Below are 22,040 nucleotides of genomic sequence, written 5' to 3' on the forward strand. Positions count from 1 at the left end.
TGTCATCTCTGGAATCAGACAGTTTTTCACTTGTTACCTTTGATTTACACTTCAGGCAGTATTTGAACTGCATGCTAGTAACTCTTCAGCTGCCTGCCTAGAGAACTTCCAGCCCCATTTTATATACAATTTACAACATTCTTTATGTATTTCAAAGCTTTTTTTGGTCCCTCTGAATAAGACCTTCCTTTTTAAATGTTCATTAAAACAAAACAAAACAAAACAAAATCCCACAGTCCAGTAATGTATAAATGACATAAATAAACTGCATGATTTGATGTTTTTATATGTGTATATACCCGGGAAGCCGTCACCACAATTATAATGAACATACCCATCAACCTTGTACTGGTTTCCTAGGGCTGCCATAACAAATTACCATAAACTGGGTGGCTTAAAACCACAAAAATTTATTCTCTCACAGTTCTGGAGGCCAGAAGTCCAAAATCAAGGTGTGGGCAAGGTTGGTTCCTCCTGAAGCCTCTAAAGGAGATCTGTCCTATGCCTGTCTCCTAATTTCTGGTGGGGCTGCCAGCAGACCTTGGCATTCTTTGGTGTATAGATGCACCACTCCAACCTCTGCCTCCATACTCACATAGCATTCTCCTTGCGTGTATGTTTGAATCTCTGTGTCCAAATTTCCCTCGTCCTTTTTTTAAAAAATATATAATTAAATATATATATATAAAGTAGCCTCTATGCCCAATATGGGGCTTGAACTCATGACCCTGAGATCAAGAGTCGAATGTTCCACCAACTGAGTCACCCAGCCGCCCTCCCATCCATTTGCCCTTTGATGGATATTTGTGTTGGCTGGATCCTATGTTTTGATTTTTTTTAAGGAAACTTACAAAGTATTTTCCAAAGTAGTTCTACTATTTTACATTCCTTCCACCAGTGTATGAGAATCCAGCTGCTCCTCATCCTTAGCAACTCTTGTCTTTTATTTATTTATTTATTTTTAAAGATTTTATTTATTTATTTGAGAGAGAGAATGAGATAGAGCATGAGAGGGGGGAGGGTCAGAGGGAGAAGCTGACTCCCGCTGAGCAGGGAGCCCAATGCGGGACTCGATCCAGGGACTCCAGGATCATGACCTGAGCCGAAGGCAGATGCTTAACCAACTGAGCCACCCAGGTGCCCGCAACTCTTGTCTTTTAAAGTGTACCTTTTCAGCCAGCCCAGTGAGTCTGTAGTGGCATCTCACTGGGGTTTTAATTTGCATTTCCCTAATGACTAATGATGGTGAGCATCTTTCCATATGCTTATTTGCCATCTATATATCTTCTTTGAAATCTTCTGCTCCCCACTATATAAAAAGTGGGTTGTTGTTTTCTTATTAAGTTTGGAGAGTTCTTCATATATTCTAGATATAAGACCTTGATCGGATACATGGTTCGCAAATACTTTCTCCCAGTTTGTGGCTTGTTTTTACATTCTCTTCAGTGTCTTTCAAAGAACAAAAATAGTTAAAAAATTTTTTTAAAGATTTTATTTATTTGAGAGACAGAGAGTGAGCAAGTGAGAGAGAGAGAGAGCATAAGAGCAGGGAGAGGCAGAGGGAGAGGGAGGAACAGGCTCCCCACTGAGCAGGGAGCCCAAGGCGGGACTCGATGCCAGGACCCCCAGGATCAGGACCTAAGCCGAAGGCAGATGCTTAACCGACTGAGCCACCCAGGCACCCCAAAAATGTTTAATTTTTTCTGAAGTGCAATTTATCAATGTTTTCCTCTTAAGAATCATGCTTTTGAGATATCTGAGAAATCTTTGTCCAACTCATATTCTTCTAGAAGTCTTGTAGTTTTGGCTCTCATATTTAAACCTAGGATTCATTTTGAATTAATTTTTTGCATGTGATGCAAGGTATGAATTGAAGTAATTTTTGTGCCAGCACCGTTTGTTGAAAAGACCATGAAATTATCTTTGTACCTTTGTCAAAAATGGGCTGTACATATATGGGTGGGTATATTTCTGGACTCTCTTTCCTGTTCTGTTTATCTTTATGTCAACACCATACTGATTAGGGTTACTTTAGCTTTCTAATACGTCTTCAATCAAATTGTTAGTCCTCCAACTCTGTTTCTTTTCCTTAGTTGCTTTGGTTATTCTAGTGTACTTTGTATTTCCATAAGAATTTTAAAATCAGCTTGCCAATTAAAAAAAGCCTTCTGGGGGGGTAGTTTGATTGGAATTGCATGTATTGATATCTTAATACTTGACACTTCTGACCCATGACTATGGTATTTCTCTTTATTTATTTAACTCTACTTTCTTAAGCATTATTTTATACTTTGCAGTGTACAGGTCTTACACAATCTTTTGTCAGATTTATCTAAATATTTAAAGATGTCTGAGGCTACTGTTAATTGCTATTGTAAATGTTAATCTGTTGTATTTTTAGGTTCCAATTTCAGACTGTTCATTGCTGGTGTCCAACAAATTCTTCTAAGAAGACTATGACTCATGAAACAACACTCAAAGATGAGCAACTAGCTCTGCAGTGAAAGAAAAATAAATCTACTACCAAAGATTCCCATTCTTAACTAATTTCTATCCTTGATGCTCTCTGGCTGACACTCAGAGGGCCACAGTTCTTCATTAAGATTGCTATCCTGGGGGCGCCTGGGTGGCTCAGTCGTTAAGCATCTGCCTTCGGCTCAGGTCATGATCCCTGGGTCCTGGGATCGAGCCCCGCGTCGGGCTCCCTGCTTAGCGGGGAGCCTGCTTCTTCCTCTCCCACCCTCCCTGCTTGTGTTCCCTCTCTTGCTGTGTCTCTCTCTGTCAAAAATAAATAAATAAAATCTTAAAAAAAAAAAAAGATTGCTATCCTGGCCAACAGTAAAGACAGGTGTCTGAGGCAGCAAAGGAGAACATGTCTTAATTAATGGACATCCTAAGTTAATTATTTTGTTAAGAATATGCCAAGAGTTCCACTTCCTTTTCCTCACTCTACCAAAAGAAACATCTGAGTGGTTCAAACACCCATCTATATACCTGGACTCTATGTAGATGACATGTGTAGGAAGCTGGCCTGCATTCAGCTTCTCTATGCTTTTGTTTTCAGCTGACTTGAAAAATATACTAACACTCTGGGGCGCCTGGGTGGCTCAGTCGCGGGAAGCCTGCTTCTCCCTCTCCTACTCCCCCTGCTTGTGTTCCCTCTCTCGCTGTGTTTCTCTCTGTCAAATAAATAAATAAAATCTTTAAAAAAAAAAAGAGGAAAGAAAAATATACTAACACTTTGAAAGAAGGCAGTTACGTGGGACATGTGAAATAGATACAATGGAAAATATGGGTGTGATCTTTAATTGGGTTGGCACCTCGTAGTTGAGCAACTGGATAAATGACAGAGGAGTCTTGCTGTCCTGGGAAGCATGTGAATTCTCTAGAAACTTAAAAAAAAATTTTTTTAAAGTAAACTCTATGCCCAATGTGGGGCTTGAACTCACCACTCCCAGATCAAGAGTCACAGGCTCCACTGACTCAGCCAGCCTCTTTAGAAACTTTTTAAAAGCACTATTTAGAGGCACCTGGGTGGCTCAGTTGGTTAAGCATCTGCCTTTAGCTCAGGTCATGATCTTGGGTTCCTGGGATGGAGCTCTGAGTCAGGCTTTCTGCTCAGCGGGGAGTCCGATTGTCCCTCTATCTCTGCCCCTCTCCCCCGCTCATGCTCTGTCTCTCTCTCAAATAAATAAATAAATAAAATCTTTAAAAAAATCAAATAAAATAAAAGCCATATTTATGTCTATCTTGTGGGGTAAAGCTGTGAAATATGTCTATCTCATGGTTTAAAGCTCCAAGAGTCATTTGGTTCCTTAATTTCCAAATTCCTAGAGGATACCCAACTGTGTAGAATGTGTATTTTTAAAAATTATGTGGTTTCTAAAAATTAAAAAAGAAAAAAGATAAAAGTGAATGCTCCACCACAAAGTAAGTCTCTAACACACCTAATGGCAAAATCAAATCAAATCAGTCTTTTCTAAGCCAAGGCTTACCGGATCAGTGTGTTCCCAATCTGGTGCCTTATTTCATTCCATTCCTCTTTGCTTTTCCGAGGCCAAGAATTCATGTTCAACTCTGGTTCACTGGGTCTGTGGTTCAACTTCATTGCCAGTGTGTCCTTCCTCTTCACTTTGTTGGCCAGAGCACCTTTGTGTAAGGGAAAGAAAAAAAAGTAGACGCTAAGGCTCAACCTCACCCGGAATTAGGCAGGAGTCTGAACAAACAGTATCGCATCTCCCAGCTAACGGAGAGGTGGGGGGTAAAGCAGAAGACGTCTAAAAATCTAATTAAGTCAGATGGACTCAGCTGGCCCAAAGATATCTTCTCCCTTCTATATTCCTCTACATTTCTTCTAAGTAAGAGTTGCTAGAGGAGAGGGAATCTAAACATGGGACAGCCTTCTGAATGACAACATAAAGGCCTTTGCACTAATACATTTCGCTAAGATTTCTACTTTTTTTTTTTTTTTTCAATAGGCTCTATGCCCAATGTGGGGCTTGAACTCATGACCCTGAGATCAAGAGTCACATGCTTTACCAACTGAACCAGACAGGAGCCCCAAGATTCCTATTCTTTTTTTTGAAGATTTTATTTATTATTTGAGAGACAGAGAGGAGAGGAGAGCACAGCAGGGGGAGCAGCAGAGGGAGAAGCAGGCTCCCCGCTGAGCACGGAGCCCTACATGGGGCTTGATCCCAGGACCCTGGGATCATGACCTGAGCCGAAGGCAGACGCTTAACCAACTGAGCCACCCAGGCGCCCCAAGATTCCTATTCTTAAAGCTGCCTTCCCACTTGTAGGAATCAGGATCCCATTATCTGCAGATCTGTGTACATAAACATGGTTTTTTTTCTTTGCCCCATGGACACAGTAAGTTCATGAGACTAAAGGAGAGCATCCCTATATCTTTTTAACACAGCCCCAATATCAACTTTCTTCTACTCCAAATTCTTTAATACCATCAAGGTGAATAATTCTTTGATCACAAAGAGATAAAAACCTGCATGACTCTGGGTGCCTGGGTGGCTCAGTTGGTTAAGTGTCCAACTCTTGATTTCGGTTCAGGTCATGATCTCAGGGTTGTGGGATTGAGCCCTGCATCAGGCTCTGCACTCAGAAAAAGTCTGCTTGAGATTCTCTCCCTCTCCCTGCATGCTCTCTCTAAAATAAATAAATCTTAAAAAGAAAACAAAACCCTGCATGACTCAATCTACTTGGCTTGCTCTCACCGGCTCGTCAGAACAATGGGAATAGCAGGGACAAGGCTCTATCACAATGGCTTCCAATATCAGTTAGCCAGATGACTCGATGGGAGAGGGTGACTGTTCCCATTTATCTTACACTTGTTAACACCAGGAAGTCGCTTTATCGATAAAATAATTTTCTCCTTTGCTTTTCCCTTTCTTACTATGATGGCTCTCATCTTCATCCTCTTCATCTCGGTATTGAATGGGACCTTCTGAATCAGAGTCACTCTCCTTCTCTTCCTCTTCCTCCTGCAGACACTGTGGTAGTTTAGGAACAACTGAGGTAGATGCCGCATCTTCAATGAATGCAGATGGGTGGCTTTGTTCCTCTTCTTCTTCATCGTCTGGACTAACAAATTAACATAATTATATTTTCCTTTCAGAAACATAACGGGTAACTCATTTGCAAGGCAAAGTACTAAATAACTATGGAAAATTCCACGAGTGAAATAATTTATCCCTTCCCTTAACTTTAAGCATCTTGCTAAGAAACTTTTTAGCAGCTATTAATCTAAAAGGCTCTGGACTCAAATCCTAGCTCTACAACTTACTCACTAGCTTATAAGTTATTTAACTTTTCTGTAAATGTGAATGATACCTACCTGCTAGGCTTGTTGTGAGAATAAAATAGATAAATTCTAGAATGTACTAGTGTTTGGCACACAGGCCCCTGATGATCTACATGTGAGATGCAAGTTGTTTTGGGCTGATTAAATGAGAAGACCACACAGCATCTAACACTGTGCCTGGCTTATGGAAGATATGTAATAAAGATATTTAGCCCACTTATTTCCCTTGGTTTAACAACGGGGTAGGACAAAATGATAATCTAATCCAAGAAGCAAAGAGAGATGACATTCTTCCCCCCTTTCCACTCTGGAGGTATAAAACTGTGACTTAAGTCCATCTGGAACTCCTAAACTGTCTCTTTCCAGGATGTAAAAAAAATTATACCGGCAAGTACAAAGATCATGGCCAAGCAACTAAGCAGTATGTGGCAACAACTCTATAACAATTCTCCAACTTGCAAATCTCTGGCAAATCTCCAACTTGCCAAAAAGTGTTAACCTTCAGTCACAATTTGTTAGAATTTTAAAAAGGCAAGGTGTTCGGGACAGATGAGGGTGAGAACAAGCTGGCCAGTTCCAGTTTATGAGGCTGGAACACTGACTTATCTTTCAGAGCTCCCTTCTTTTTCTCTAGACTGCTCTCTGTCCCTCTCTACCGCATTTACGTGCCAGGCACCATGCTTTCAGATTTGTCTAATTTCATCCTCACGAGCCTATGAGGTAGGTATCATTCCTGTTTATGGATCCGACAACTCAAGCGCAGGAAGGTTAAGTAACATACACTACTGCAAGCTAGGAAGTAAGAGGTAGAGCTGGGATTTGAACCCAGAGTTATCTTACTCCAAGGTTAATGCTCTTAAGCACCATGTTACACCGACTCCCTTGTATCATATACAAAAAATAGAGTAGTTTTAATTATCAAGTACAAAGGCTTGTGACTGCTATGGAAACAGTGTTATAAAAATCAGGAGGGTAAATAAAGTCCAACTTCTAGAACATGTCTTTATTTGTTGTGTATTCTTACTTTAAATTTAATCACATTTTCTTTTTATCAATAATTTTTTCCAAGAAAGGCTACCTAGAATACAGAAGAGGAAACAAAAGGCAAGCTTTAAAGGCACTCACACTTTCAGCATTTCAATAGTGACAGGAAGTGACCTGGTCCGACCCAGGGTGCTGCTGTCCTCAGAAAAGTTGTCACTGTACTCAAAAAGCAAGGAATGAGCTCTGTGAGAGCCCTCCAAGGGAGGAGTCACGGGAAGTGGGCTGGTCAGGGCCTGCTGGATTCGGATATGCAGTGGGAGTGGAGGCAGCCTACAGGGCACATGCGGCTCCCCAAAGCTGTGGTCCAACATCCTCTTGGGTACTTCCTTTTTCTGATCTTCCTGCTGGGATACCTCCTGGCACAGGTTTAAGGAAGGTGGGACCTCATTTTCTGGCACAACTTGAAAAGTCTTAGCAAGGAATGGAGGGGACCGCGGGGGTTCGGGAGGTATATGAGTAGGCAGTGGGGGGGATGGAGAGGGAGGTGGGATCATCAACAGTGGTTCAGAGCCCACAGAGCATGTGTTCCTTTCTCTCTGATCACTCGGTGCTTTTGTGGTGGTGGCAGCGGCAGACTCCGAGGCGGGTACTAAGGTTGATGGAATGCCTCTCTTAGGTGGTAAGGGGGGGGATGGTTTTGATAATGTACCGCTGTTTATTGCTTGGGACAGTTCGGCTGGAAAAGAGAGAACAACAACTCAGTTTAAGATGGCTTCACAATGCTCGCCCAGGGCCTAGATTAGAACTGAGCTTACTCTCAGCTTTCAGGCAAATTATACCATTTCATGGCTTTGCCACAACCTAGGTATCTCCTGTTAAAACAAAATTTATATTTAAGTATCTAGAAGGCCTAATAAATGTACAGACATATAGGAAGACCACTACCTTAATACCCTGATGAGAAATTTCTTACTTATTTGCTCTAATACATGACTTTTTATGACTTGAGGTGGATAAAGTTAATATGATGAGATAAAAAATGTGGATAATAAGTTCTTTTGTCTAACAGAATTCCATTAAAAATTTTAACCATGTAGGTAGCAGTAAAAAAACCCAAATACTATCAGGCATTGTTACCATAACTTGATAAATAATGACATCTAGATATCCCAGCTCTGCATTATAAAATTATCAATAATGACATCCTGAATTTTTATAGCAAATGCAAAGGCCTTTGAGGAAATCAAAGTGCTTTGCTATCCTTGACTTTGGATTCTCCTTATAGAGGAGGTTATCTTTACCAATTTACAGAAGGAAAAATTGAGGCCACAGAAGTCAGATAACCTGCCCAAGATCATACTACATATAGGCAAGGGCTGGGCTAGTCCCAGGTCTCATTATTAGACTCCATCCTCTAGATCCCACTGTCTTTGTGATTTTTATGAGTGTCCATACTTCTTATCCTTAATACCCAAACCCCCATCACCACTCCCGACTACACTACGGGGTCCTTGGTGACAGAGCAACCTGTCTCCATCAGTATATCCATAGAGGTGGGCACAGTGCTTGGCACATGGTGGATCCCCAACACATACTTATTAGATGAGAGGCCCCCACCCTATATCACGCCAGTATATATCCCTATGTGATCCCAAGCCCAAAATGACTCAGGTTTTGATTCAGCAAAGTTGCTCTGGAGGGCTCCAAATGGCCTTTAAGAAGTAGATCACCACATCATGCAGGGGCTAATCTTGCAAAATAAATAGTAGGTCTCTTGATCACCAACCTCTATCTCTCTACTCAAAGCCCTAATTTTGGTTACACCACTTGTTTTCAAATGGCTCCCATATATATATATATATATATTTTTTAAAGATTTTACTTATTTATTTGACAGAGACAGCGAGAGAGGGAACACAAGCAAGGGGAGCGGGAGAGGAAGAAGCAGGCCTCCTGCTGAGCAGGGAACCCGATGTGGGGATCGATCCCAGGACCCTGGGATCATGACCTGAGCCGAAGGCAGATGCTTGACAACTGAGCCACCCAGGCGCCGCATGGCTCCGGTATGTTTTATCTAGAGAGCAACACCTCAAGGTCCCCTGAAATAAGAATTTATTTGCCCTAAGTCCCATTCCACTGGTAGTATTCAAAGTAAAAGCTAGCTAATTTGATAATGTTTTAATGTCATCAATCATAATTAATTTTTTTTCAGTTTTAACTACATCTACATTTTATTAGGCATAGTTACTTATTCATAGGCCAAATTATGAAAACAATTTAAATATGTAAGATAATCATAATTTAGTAACTGTGAATGAATTAACTCTATATTACTTTAAAAATCATTTAGTTTTTTATATATTATAAATGTCCAAATACACTTTTAAAAAAACATAATTCCAGTATAATTAACATACAGTATTATACATCTTAGGTAAATTTTTTTTTTTTTAAAGATTTTTTATTTATTTATTTGACACAGAGAGAGACAGCTAGAGAGGGAACACAAGCAGGGGGAGTGGGAGAGGGAGAAGCAGGCTTCCTGCTGAGCAGGCAGCCCGATGCGGGGCTCGATCCCAGGACCCTGGAATCATGACCTGAGCCGAAGGCAGGCGCTTAACGACTGAGCCACCCAGGCGCCCCCATCTTAGGTAAATTTTTAAAAGACTTTCTAGAAAAACATCACATACACATAACAAAAAAAGATTAAAAAATATTAATTTTAACCTCAGTGAGATTTTTTGGGTAGACTGGACTTTTGCTGCCTCTCTAAAAATAGCCGTTAGATAGTCCATTTACAACAAAACCTACACCCGACAAGACCAAATTTGAGTATTTTATTGTTTGAATTGATAAGGTAAATTATCTTTGGTAATTTAAGGAAAACATATACCTCAAGATGTTAAAGAAATGAACTCTGTTACATCTACTCTCACAATGGCACTTGGTTGTAGTTCTGTCGCCAAGATGCTGGAACGTTCATTGGAGGGGTTACAAATTCCCTTCACCTGTTCAGCTATTTATGGTAGTCCTTCCTTTGTCCTAATACTCCTAATTAGTCCTTAGTCTTAATACTGTTATGCCCATTAGTAGACACAGCAATGTCTACAGCGGTGGTTTCTAAATATATGGATCTCATGGACCAATACAATTAAAATGAAATTCTCCCCAACCAACCTCACGTTGTCAATTTTTAATATTGACAAATAAGACTTGATATCAAGTAAACCATTTGTGAAGATAATTCTTTCATGAAAGAAATGGATTTTTATCATCAAAGAATTAGAGGGCGCCTGGGTGGCTCAGTTGGTTAAGCGACTGCCTTCGGCTCAGGTCATGATCCTGGAGTCCCGGGATCGAGTCCCGCATCGGGCTCCCTGCTCGGCAGGGAGTCTGCTTCTCCCTCTGACCCTCCCCCCTCTCATGTGCTCTCTCTGTCTCATTCTCTCTCTCTCAAATAAATAAATAAAATCTTTAAAAAAAAAAAAAAAAAAAAAAAAAAAGAATTAGGAAGGTCATAATTTCAGAATAAAGAATAGTCCTTTAAATCAAATCTAATTAACCTTAATAAAAACTCTGCGAACCGTCCTATTTTTCTCCTTCTGCTGAGGACCACTCAAGACTGATGTTGATCCCTCAGTCACAAGGCCTATTGCTCTGGGCTATTCACCTTAGGCCAGAGAACAGTACACATATTAATATTTTTTATATTATCTTATCCTGAAAAGGGTAGACTATTACTGGTTTAGAGCAATGGTTCTCAATGTGTGGTCCCCATATATGCAGCATCAGTATCATCTAGGAACTTTTTAAAAATGCAAATTCTCAGGCCCACCCTAGACTTACTGATTCAGAAACTCTCAGGGCAGGGCCCAGCAATCTGTGTTTCAACAAGCCCTCCAGGTGATCGTGATGAGAACCTGTCTAGAGAGCAGTTTGAGAATACAGGTATACAGGACAGAGGTCTGCGCTCAAGAGTTAAAAAGCCCAGGTTTGGTTTCTATCACTAATTAACTGCAACCTTGAGTGAGTCACAATTTCGTCGTGTTATAATTGCTGTAACTATATAATAGATAAAATCGCTTTCCTACTTCACAAGGAGGTTCTGAAAGCAAGTATATGAAAGCTGCTTGAGTTCCTCAGAGATAAGTCACAGCACTGTCCATCCGGGGTGGTAATAACAGTAATAACCTCCATCCTTTTTTTAATCAAACTACTCCAACCTGCCATACTCACAATATATTCTAAGCCTGTTTTTCAGGGTTCTTGTCACCCCACACAAGGTGGGGGTATTAGCTGTTTAATGAGCATACTTTATTCCTCCCTTCAATCACGAACAAGAACTTCAAGCTGTACTAAGCCTAGTACCATTTTTCCTGAAAAACTACCTTCCTTCCTCTCCTCCCTTTCTCGAAAATTCCTCTAAGAAGGTATAAATGTATGTAAAGAAAAGCTGACCTAAATAGGACTTCAGGTAAATATAAAAAAATTCACTAAACTGATAAAAATGTACTGGTTATCTTCCCGGTTTTCTTTCTTCTACTACTTATTTTATTCTTAAGTCTCCCAAGAGAAAACATGACTTTATCAGGACACTTTGAATAATATCAAATTTTGCAGTTTGCAGGAAGGTATTGTGCCAGACACTGAATCACAAGTTACACTGGCATCTATCCAATCACCTTTTTATCTGTTGGGTTCATGCTGAAGGTAGGCATTGGCGGTTTAAAGTAGGTTAAAATAACCCCCTTTCTCCATGCAGGTCAGAACTGCTATGATCTTCACATGTCCAGTCCCCCAACTATAAACAGTATTTCAGAAACACTGTTTTAGAAAAATAGATATTAATGCCCCCCCCACCACCAAACTGGAACTTAATTTTATTGCTATCTGATCCTAGTCCGTTTTCATTCATGACTATCTGCCTCATTTTCAAGACTTTTCTCTATATTGAGGGCATTCAGAGGGACAGGACATGGAGAACTCTCACAGACCAAATCAATATACCAATTATCCAATAAAACAACCATCCAAAATCAAACCCAACCAAACCCAAAGCAATGGAAACCTAAAGACGTACTTACCAATGACAGGGTTGCTATTTCTGTGAGCTGGTTTAGGGGGAGGGACAGGCGGCTGCTTGGCAGGGACCGAGGGAGTGAGGCTTGGGGCAGCGGTAGTGTTCGCACTGGCTGGAGCGGCGGGCAGAGTCCTGGGTGCTGGGGACGGGGGGACGGAGGAACCAACAGTCTTTGCTGGGTTCACGGCAGCAGGGGCGGCAGCGGGTGCTGCGGTGGGGGCGGCAGCGGGGGCCGAGGAGATGGGCCATGCCGTGCTGCCAGAGGAAGCGGCAGCCTTTGCTTGCCCTTCATTTGCTTCGTGAGAAGAGGACAAGGGTCTTTTAGGGGGAAGCAAAGGCTGTCTGGGTGCGTTCTCAGGAACGGACTCTGCTTCAGAATTAGGCTGGCTTCCAGTTGAGCCTGTGTATTAACAGATGTGATTTAAAAGGGAAGAAAGAGGCACAAGATAGACTGAAAAAGCTAACACATCTACAGGCTTATGGTCAACTTCATCCCTTATTTAACTTTCAGATGAGTTTACAGGCAGTTTCCCAACCTCAACATACTTAAGGTATATGACACTTTCTCATTCCCAATCTCAAACTAAGAGAGGCTTGTATAGTAGTGATTCTTCACACCAGAGCCAGGCAACCGGAGGAGACACAGAATCCCATGGGTGGAGGAGGAGGAACTAAGTGTAGCTTGAAAAACTCCTACAGGTGTCTGATGCTTAACATCTTCTTCTGTCCTTGAGAATCACAACTTAGGTCTTTTGTGAATGTAAGAATGAGGAGGGGAAAATTCCACTTCAAGCTGCAACTAGTTAAGGAATTGCTAGAGGAGAACAGAATTCCCCCTGGCTCTAGGTAAACTCTGAGTTAAATGAGAATGACTGATCCATGGCTCTTACACTCACAAACCCAGGGGTTCTTACCTAGTCGCTTCTTTGGGTCCTCTTCTGGAACAGGATTCCTAAGACTTGCTATTCTTCCTGACTCTTCTTCTGCTTGCTCGGGACTAGAAGATCTGGTACTCCCTATGGGAGTGGTATGGCCATTTTTTAACATGGCATGGCTCAACTTCCCTGGATCCTCACCACCTGCAAGGTCAAAGAGGAGAGAGCAAACTGATGGATTGGTGTGGCCAGAGAGGAAAGCTGGTAATTTGTAACCTTTCTTATCCCTTTCTCCCCCATTCTGTTTGAGCTGCTGATTTAGATCTAGATTATTTGGATCTTTATAGTAGTAATAGAAATAAGTAATTTCTTTCCCCAATAAACATCTGATTGCCCATTATGTGCCAGGTGTCTTGCTACATAAATAAGACCGACTTAATATAATATACCTAAGTAACAAATGCTAACTATTCAGAGCTGTAACAAATGGAGCGTTGGGGTAGGAATGAAGAAGAAACAGTTCTCTTGGGCTGGGAATGAGGTTGGGAAAGCTTCACAAAGAGTGGTAGCTAAACTGGGTCTTAAAGGAGTAGGAGCCAATCGTACTGCTGACAAGATGAGGAAAGACAGGAAAGAGTAGCATGGATGAAGGGATGAAATCAGTTGGCATGTCTGGGAACTGGCATCTAGTTTGTCTGGCAGGAAAACAGATGCATATAAGAAATAGTCATGGACAGGACTGGAAAGGCCAGCCAGAGCCCAGCTATGAAGGACACCGAATGCCACTTAAAAGAGCCTGGGCCAAATCCTGTAGGCAACGGGAAGCCAAAGAATTAAAGGAGGAGAGAGATCTGATCTGATCTGTCTTTTCAAAGGTTAAATGTGAGAGCTGAGAGGAGGGTGGGTCAGGCAGGGCCTGGAACAGGAAAGCTACTAATAAGCTCCTGATGGAATAAAGGTGAGACACAGCAGAGGGTGCCAGGCATTAGGAATGCGGAGCAAGGGGAAGAACTGGTGGACTGATCAGAGCTCCATGTGACAGAAAGACACATGCCTACAAACTAAACTGCAGGAATGATCCCTAGGCTGGAGGCTTTGGGAGGACCACTCATCACTGTGGAGACTGCAGGTAAGACTCCTGCACGGAACAGTTAGATAAATGTTCCCTGCTGAGCTTCCCTGGACTCCTTTGGAGAAGAGAACTGAGAAAACTGGGGTTAGAGACTTAAACTCCGTCTCACCTCCTAGTGTCATGGGGACTGGAAATGGTTGCTCTCTACACAGTTTCCGCTTTGGCTTTCCACAGTGAGATCCTCTGGGTAGTATCATTTTAGTGACTCTTGAGTTAGTCCCTCAAGTTCTCAGAGACATATCTCCCTCACCCCAATCTCCTACTAGATTAGACAGGATCATTCTCCATGCAGTGTCAATGAGAGGTGGAGCTTGGCCTGAAAGTACTAAAGAGTCTATGGCAAATGAGCACTAAATGAAAATACATTTCTCAAGCTAAAGTATTCTCATAACTATTTTAAAATAGGGAAGGTAGCAAGATGACAACTATGCAAATGTAGTAAGTTATCGCTTATGTTTATATAGCCCATCCTTAACAAAAACAGGACCTTTTAGAATATAAACCAAGGAATCACTTCAAAGCCAAATAAGACTACTACTTTTGAGGGGCGCCTGGGTGGCTCAGTCATTAAGCGTCTGCCTTCGGCTCAGGTCATGATCCCAGGGTCCTGGGATCGAGTCCCACATCGGGCTCCCTGCTCGGCGGGAAGCCTGCTTCTCCCTCTCCCACTCCCCCTGCTTGTGTTCCCTCTCTCGCTGTCTCTCTCTCTCTCTGTTGAAAAATAAATAAAATCTTTAAAAAAAAAAAAAGACTACTACTTTTGAAAACCATACAGTGAAAGGTTAAGACACATTATTAACTGGTTTCTACTCAGCATGCACTAGGAAAATATTGCAGAAGTGATCTGTTATCAGGGCTCCTGGGTGGCTCAGTTGGTTAAGCATCTGACTCTGATTTTGGCTCAGGTCATGATCTCAGGGTTGTGAGACTGAGCCCCTCATGGGGCTCGCACTCAGTGCGGAGTCTGTTTGTCCCTCTCCCTCCCCCTTTGCCCCTCCCCCTGCTTGCCTGCTTGCACACACTCTCTCTAAAATAAACTAATAAAAATTATTTTTTTTAAGATTTCATTTTTTTATTTGACAGAGAGAGGCACAGTGAGAGAGGGAACACAAGCAGGGGGAGTGGGAGAGGGAGAAGCAGGCTTCCCGCCGAGCATGGAGCCCGATGTGGGGCTCGATCCCAGGACCTGGAATCGTGACCTGAGCCAAAGGCAGACGTTTAATGACTGAGCCACCCAGGTGCCCCCAAATAAAATCTTAAAAGAAAAAGTGATCAGTTATTTCTCAAGCTATTTATTCAGGATTGTCTACTTTCAAGTAAACTTTCTTTTTCAAAATTTTTATTTGTTTTTAAAAGATTGTATTTATTTATTTGAGAGACAGAGAGTGAGGGAGAGAGCACAAGACGGAGGAGGGTCGGGGGAGAAGCAGACTCCCCACTGATTGGGGAGCCTGATGTGGGACTCAATCCTGGGACTCCGGGATCACGACCTGAGCCGAAGGCAGTCGCTTAACTGACTAAGCCACCGAGGTACCCCTCTTTTTAAAAATTTTTTAAGATTTGTTTTAAATTCAAGTATAATAAAATACAGTGTTAGTTTCATGTGTACAATATAATGATTCAACAATTCTATACATTTCTCAGTGCTCATCATGGTAAGTGTGCTCTTAACCCCTTCACCTATTTGACCCCCCACCCCCACTTTCCATGTGGCAACTGCCAGTTCTCTATATTTCAGAGTCTGTTTTTTTGTGCGTCTTTTTTCTTTGTTCACTTGTTTTATTTCTTAAATTCCACATACGACTGAAATCATATGGTATGTCTTTTTCTAACTTATTTCATTTAGGATTATATCCTCTAGATTCATCCCTGTTGTTGCAAATGGCAAGACTTCATTTTTTTTTTTTTTTATGGCTGAGTAACATTCCATAATATGTGTGTGTATACACACACACACACACACTGTCTTTATCCATTCATCTATGGATGGACACTTGGGTTGCTTCTATATCCCGGCTATTGTAAATAATGCTGTAATTAATTTTTTGAGGAATGTTCATATTGTTTTCCACAGTGGTTGTATCAGCTTGCATTCCCACCAACAGTGTATAAGGGTTCTTTTTCCTCCACATCCTCACCAACACCTGTTATTTCTTGTGTTTTTTATTCTAGCCATTCTGACAGGTGTGAGGTGTGCATTTTCCTGATGACGAGTGCTGCTTAACATCTTTTCATGTATCTGTTGGCCATCTGTTTGTCTTCTTTGGAAAAATGTCTATTCATGTCTTTTGCTCTCCCCCTTTTTAAAAAGATTTTATTTATTTATTTGAGAGAGAGAGAATGAGGAGGGGGAGAGGGAGAGGGATAAGCTCAGCAGGGAGTCTGACATAGGGTTCAATCCCAGGACCCTGAGAATATGACTTGAGCTGAAGGCAGGCACTTAACCAACTGAGCCACTCAGGTGCCCCCTTCTGCCCAATTTTTTAACTGGGTTATTTGTTTTTTTGGTGTTGAGTTGTATAAGTTCTTTATGTATTTTGGATACTAACCCTTTATTGAATATATCATTTGCAAATATCTTCTCCCACTTGGTAAGTTATCTTTTTGTTTTATTGTTTTCTTTGCTGTGCAAAAGTTTTTTATTTTGGTGTAGTCCCAATAGTTTAATTTTACTTTTGTTTCCCTTGCCAAAGGAGGCATACTTAGAAAAATGTTTCTATGGCTGATGCTAAAGAGCTTACTGCCTATGTTTCCTTCTAGGAATTTTATTTATTATTATTATTTTTTAAAGATTTTATTTATTTATTTGAGAGAAAGAGAGTGAGAGAGAGCCCAAGAGGGGGTAGGGTCAGAGGGAGAAGCAGACTCCCCACTGAGCAGGGAGCCCGATGCGGGACTCGATCCTGGGACTCTGGGATCATGACCTGAGCCGAAGGCAGTCACTTAACCAACTGAGCCACCCAGGCGCCCCTCCTTCTAGGACTTTTATGACAGGTCTTACATTTAGGTCTTTAATCCATTTTGAGTTTATTTTTGTGTGTGGCATAAGGAAGTGGTCCAGTTTCATTCTTGTCAATGGAGCTGTCCAGCTTTCCCAGCACGATTTGTTGAAGAAACCATTTTTCCCTCATTGTATATCCTTGCCTCCTTTGCCATAGATTAATTGACCATATAATCGTGGGTTTACTTCTGGGCTCTCTATTCTGTTCCACTGATCCATGTGTCTATTAAAATTTCTTATATTTAATGCAAAGGTTTTCTACAATGTTAACAGAGTGGAGTATAAGCAGTATCCAGCTTTAACACCTATGAATGTCCATGCCCATCTTAGAAAACATATTAAATATTTTATAATATATTCAAGTTAGAACCCTATATATTTAAGCCAAAAGCTGTGTCTGAGTATGAAAAAAACTTCAAAGTTCAAATGTTGCTTTTGGCCTAAACTGGAGATATAGAAGCCAGGCCCCAAGGTCTATCTCAGAGTTTTTTCCTAGAGTAAAGCTTTCAGTCAGTTCTCTGGTTGGCAGAGTAGTATCTTGCCAAATGGCTACAACTCATTTATCAATTGGGCTTTTGGGCTTGTAGGCTAAAAACAACTTGGATCAAGAGCCAATAGGAAGCATAGGGCGAAAGAAACTGAATGAAGGTGAAAAACAACAAACAAGTAATGTACGGGGTTTGTGAGTGAGTGAGCAAGAAAGGTGAGGCAGAAGAGGGCATGGGGTAAGAAATGGCTATTATTAAAAAAAAAAAAAAGCAAGGTTCGAAGATGCTACAACAGAGGTGTTACAATTATAGTTAACCACCTAAAATACCTAGAAGATTTTATGTCCAAATGTAAAATTCAAAGTCTCATAAAAAAACTGGTTTTCCATGCTCATAGCTAACCATGTAGAAAATTCAGAAAAACAAAACAGAACAAAACAAAAGCCCCTGTATTCCCATCCTAACAACCAATGCTAATTAATATTTTAGTAATTTTTCTTCATGTTTGTTTCTTTGTTAAATGTTTATATAGTTGAGAGGTGCCTGGGTACTCAGTAAGTGTCTGACTCTTGATTTCAGCTCAGGTCATGATCTCAAGGTTGTGAGATCGAGCCCCACGACAGGGTATGCACTGGGCCTGGAGCCTACTTAAGATTCTCCCTCTGCTCCACCACCCTTAAAAATTTTTAGGTAGTTGAGATTTAAAAATCTTCAATCTAGGGGCGCCTGGGTGGCTCTTGATTTCAGCTCAGGTCATGATCTTGGGGTTGTCAGATCAAACCCCACATCAGGCTCTGCACTCAGCGAGGGGTCTGCTTGGGATTCTCTCTCTTCCTCTCCCTCTGCTCCTCCCCCTACTTGTGTTCTCTCTCTCTAAAATAAATCAATTTTTTTCTTTTTCAAGATTTTATTTACTTATTTGACAGAGAGAGAGCGAGAGAGTGTGAGCACAAGCAATGGGAGTGGGAGACAGAGAAGCAGGCTCCCCACTGAGCAGGGAGCCCGATGTGGGGCTTGATCTCAGGACCCTGGGATCATGACCTGAGCTGAAGGCAGATGTTTAACTGACTGTGCCACCCAGGTGCCCCCAAAATAAATAAATCTTAAAAAAAAAATCTTCAGTCTATACAATTTAATTAAATTTTGTGAATAAGCAATATATTAATATGGTTCAAAACCTAAAAAGTGTAAAATTCCATTGGTTTGGTTCTTTTCTCCCATTGGCCAAAGGACAGGATACAGTTTTAAAATGTGGTTTTCAGATTTGTCTCATGCAAAGGAACTCTAATGAAGAGAAATGAAATACAGCCAACGTACTGTAGTCTTAACTCTTTCGATAAGCTGCTTCATAAAAAATCACACATTGGAGAAAAGTCCTGACATTATTAAATGAATGTTGAAACACCAAAACATGATCTTTATGACAAACAGAAGATTAGGGAAGCAATCTGGGCATGGAGACAACTTTGGTCAAAAAACTCAAACCGGGCAACCCTCTCAGGTCTCCCTCCCTCTTCGGGGGCTTTGTACTATCACTTTACTATTGCTCAATAAACTTTGCTTTGTTGCCCACCAAAAAAACCCCAAAACCAAAAAACAAACAAAAAAATCCCCAAAACTCAAACAAATAGGGACACCTGGGTGGCTCAATTGGTTAAGCGTCTGACTCTTTTGATTTTGGCTCAAGTCATGATCTCGGAGTCACAGGATTGAGCCCTGCATCAGGCTCCCTGCACTCAGCTTGGAGTCTGCCTGAGATTCTGCCCCTCCCCCCCCATTTTCTCTCTCTCTCTAAAACAAATAAACAAAAATCTTTAAAAAATATATATTAAAACAAACAAAAAAAATAAAGGAAAGCAACACAGTACGACAGCCGGCACAAAGCTGAGATCGTACAGAGACACAGAGAAGGTCGGCTCCGAGGATCCTTCACAAGCCACTCAGTTTCAGAGGTAAAGATCACAGGGGCACCTGGGTGGCTCAGTCGGTTAAGCGTCTGCCTTCAGCTCAGGTCATGATCCCAGGGTCCTGGGATGGAGTCCCCCATCGGGCTCCCTGCTCCGCGGGAAGCCTGCTTCTCCCTCTCCCACTCCCCCTGCTTGTGTTCCCTCTCTCACTGTGTCTCTGTCAAATAAATAAATAAAATCTTAAAAAAAAAAAAAATTAAAAGAAAAAAGATCACAGCCACCTGTAGACACCTGGAAGGAAGAGCGAACAGTCCTTTTTTTTTTTTTAACCCCTCACCAAGAAAATGGCCACCTTTAGCATAGGAAATTAGGACGTAATTATTAGAATAAAATCATTTCATATTTACATCCCTAAGTTGAGACTCCTTAAAAAAATCAGTTATTCTTGCTTATGTTTTAATATTTTCCCTTCACTAGGTATTTTCATTCCCACAAAAAATATTTGCCTTCCTTAAATAAATCAAATATAGATAGCACAGCACTGAATTCTCTCAAAATATCTTATTAGTATTTAGTTTTTTTATTGTCAAGTATAACATTAGTAGAGAAAAATATATAAAACATAAACGTAAATTTCAATGATACTACAAGGACACTTTTGTGATCATCAAGGACATTAAGAAATGTTTCCAAATAGCCAAACTGTGGAAAAAGCCCAGATGCCCATTGACAGATGAATGGATAAAGATGTGGTGCATATATACATACATACATACATATATACACAATGGAATATTCCTCAGCCATCAAAAAAATGAATCTTACCATTTGCAATGACATAGATGGAACCAGAGAGTATTATGCTAAGCGAGATAAGTTAGTCAGAGAAAGACAATTATCATATGATTTCACTCATATGTGGAATTTAAGAAACAAAACAGAGGATCATAGGGGAAGGGAGGGAAAAATAAAATGATGAAATCACAGAGGGAGACAAACTGTAACAGACTCTTTTTTTTTTATTAACATATAATGTATTATTTGTTTCAGGGGTACAGGTCTGTGATTCATCAGTCTTACACAATTCACAGCGCTCACCATAGCACATACCTTCCCCAGTGTCCATCACACAGCCACCCCATCCCTCCCACCCCCCACCGCTCCAGCAACCCTCAGTTTGTTTCCTGTCTCTTATGGTTTGTCTCCCTCTCTGGTTTTGCCTTGTTTCATTTTTCCCTCTCTTCCCCTGTGATCCCGTCTTGTTTCTCAAATTCTTCATATCAGTGAGATCATATGATAATTGTCCTTCTCTGATTGACTTATTTCAAGAGACTCAACTATAGGAAACAAAAAAAATAAAAAAATAAAAATAAACTAACTAAATAATAATAAAAAATTAAAAAAAACTATAGGAAACAAACTGAGGATTGCTGGAGGGGAGGTGCGTGGGGGGATGGAGTAACTGGGTGATGGGCATTAAGGAGGGTGCGTGATGGAACGAGCACTGGGTGTTAATATGCAACCGATGAATCACTGAACTCTACCTGTGAAACTGATAATACACTATATGTTAATTAATTGAATTTAAATAAATAAGAAAGAAAGAAAGAAAGAAATGTTTCCAGAGGGTGTGCCTGGGTGGCTCAGTTGGTTAAATGTCTGACTTCAGTGTAGGTCATGATCTCAGGGTCGTGAGAGGGAGCCCTGTGTTGGGCTCTGTGCTCAGAGAGGAGTCTGTTTCTCTCCTCTCCATCTGCTCCCTGCACACATCCCCACCCCGCTCACATGTGCTCTGTCTCTAAAAATGAACAAATATTTTTTTTTAAAGATTTTATTTATTTATTTGACAGAGAGAGACACAGCGAGAGAGGGAACACAAGCAGGGGGAGTGGGAGAGGGAGAAGCAGGCTTCCCACCGAGCAGGGAGCCTGATGCGGGGCTCGATCCCAGGACCCTGGGACCATGACCTGAGCCAAAGGCGGACGCTTAACGACTGAGCCACCCAGGCGCCCCAGGTCTTTTTTTTTTTTTTTTTAAGATTTTTATTTATTTGAGAGAGAGAATGAGATAGAGAGAGAGAACATGAGAGGGGGGAGGGTCAGAGGGAGAAGCAGACTCCCCCCTGAGCAGGGAGCCCGATGCGGAACTCGATCCCGGGACTGCAGGATCATGACCTGAGCTGAAGGCAGTCGCTTAACCATCTGAGCCACCCAGGCGCCCCTGTCCAGCGCTTTTGTAGACTCTTCTACTGAGCTGTCTTTTTCTCTTTTGTAGAAGTTTGAAAAAAAATATTCTAGATGCATGAACAGCTTTAAAAAATCTCCCCTCCCTCCCAACAGCAATAACAAAAGAAAATTCAAATGCCTAGTCAGAATCAAACACCAAGTGTATAGAGACAGACATATAGTATTTTATTTATAAACTCACCCTGCTCAGAGTCTTCCAACAGAACCCCTCTTTTAACCAGCTCTTCTCTCGGTTTTCGCATAGATATTTTTCGCTCTAAAACTTAATATTAAATTGGAAAACAGCACTCAGAAATGTGTCAGTTAAAGGTCAATTTTAAGCATTCTAACTCAACAGGTAAAAGAATAAAGTGGTTCAATTTTCTGTTCTCTGTAAAGAACAGGAAAACTAACTTCAAATTTAAAAATAATTTCTTTCATATCCTATGTTATTAGGAATGCAGCATTTTCAAAAGGAACTATCCTTATATAATTTTAGCTCTTTCTTTAATTGTCATTTCAGTAGGGGC

At 41.1% G+C, this 22,040-nt stretch overlaps 1 protein-coding gene across 14 annotated transcripts in view; it reads right to left on the reverse strand.

Moving 5' to 3' along the window:
* Positions 1 to 22,040, reverse strand: part of MED18 (mediator complex subunit 18) — a 139,970-nt gene that overhangs the window by 10,252 nt on the left and 107,678 nt on the right. For 13 of the 14 annotated variants that reach the window (XM_032389963.1, XM_032389957.1, XM_032389948.1 and 10 more), the window contains 6 exons: positions 21,713 to 21,793; positions 12,797 to 12,961; positions 11,887 to 12,282; positions 6,944 to 7,538; positions 5,411 to 5,598; positions 3,996 to 4,149 (listed from right to left, as the gene is read on the reverse strand). In XM_032389963.1, the coding sequence (XP_032245854.1) occupies positions 3,996 to 4,149; positions 5,411 to 5,598; positions 6,944 to 7,538; positions 11,887 to 12,282; positions 12,797 to 12,961; positions 21,713 to 21,793 (1,579 nt within the window). The remainder of the gene's footprint in view (positions 1 to 3,995; positions 4,150 to 5,410; positions 5,599 to 6,943; positions 7,539 to 11,886; positions 12,283 to 12,796; positions 12,962 to 21,712; positions 21,794 to 22,040) is intronic. The other variant, XM_032389969.1, reaches the window with a different exon arrangement.

This window comes from Phoca vitulina, unplaced genomic scaffold, assembly GCF_004348235.1.
Source record: "Phoca vitulina isolate PV1807 unplaced genomic scaffold, GSC_HSeal_1.0 scaffold2, whole genome shotgun sequence".
Taxonomy (NCBI): Eukaryota; Metazoa; Chordata; class Mammalia; order Carnivora; family Phocidae; genus Phoca; species Phoca vitulina.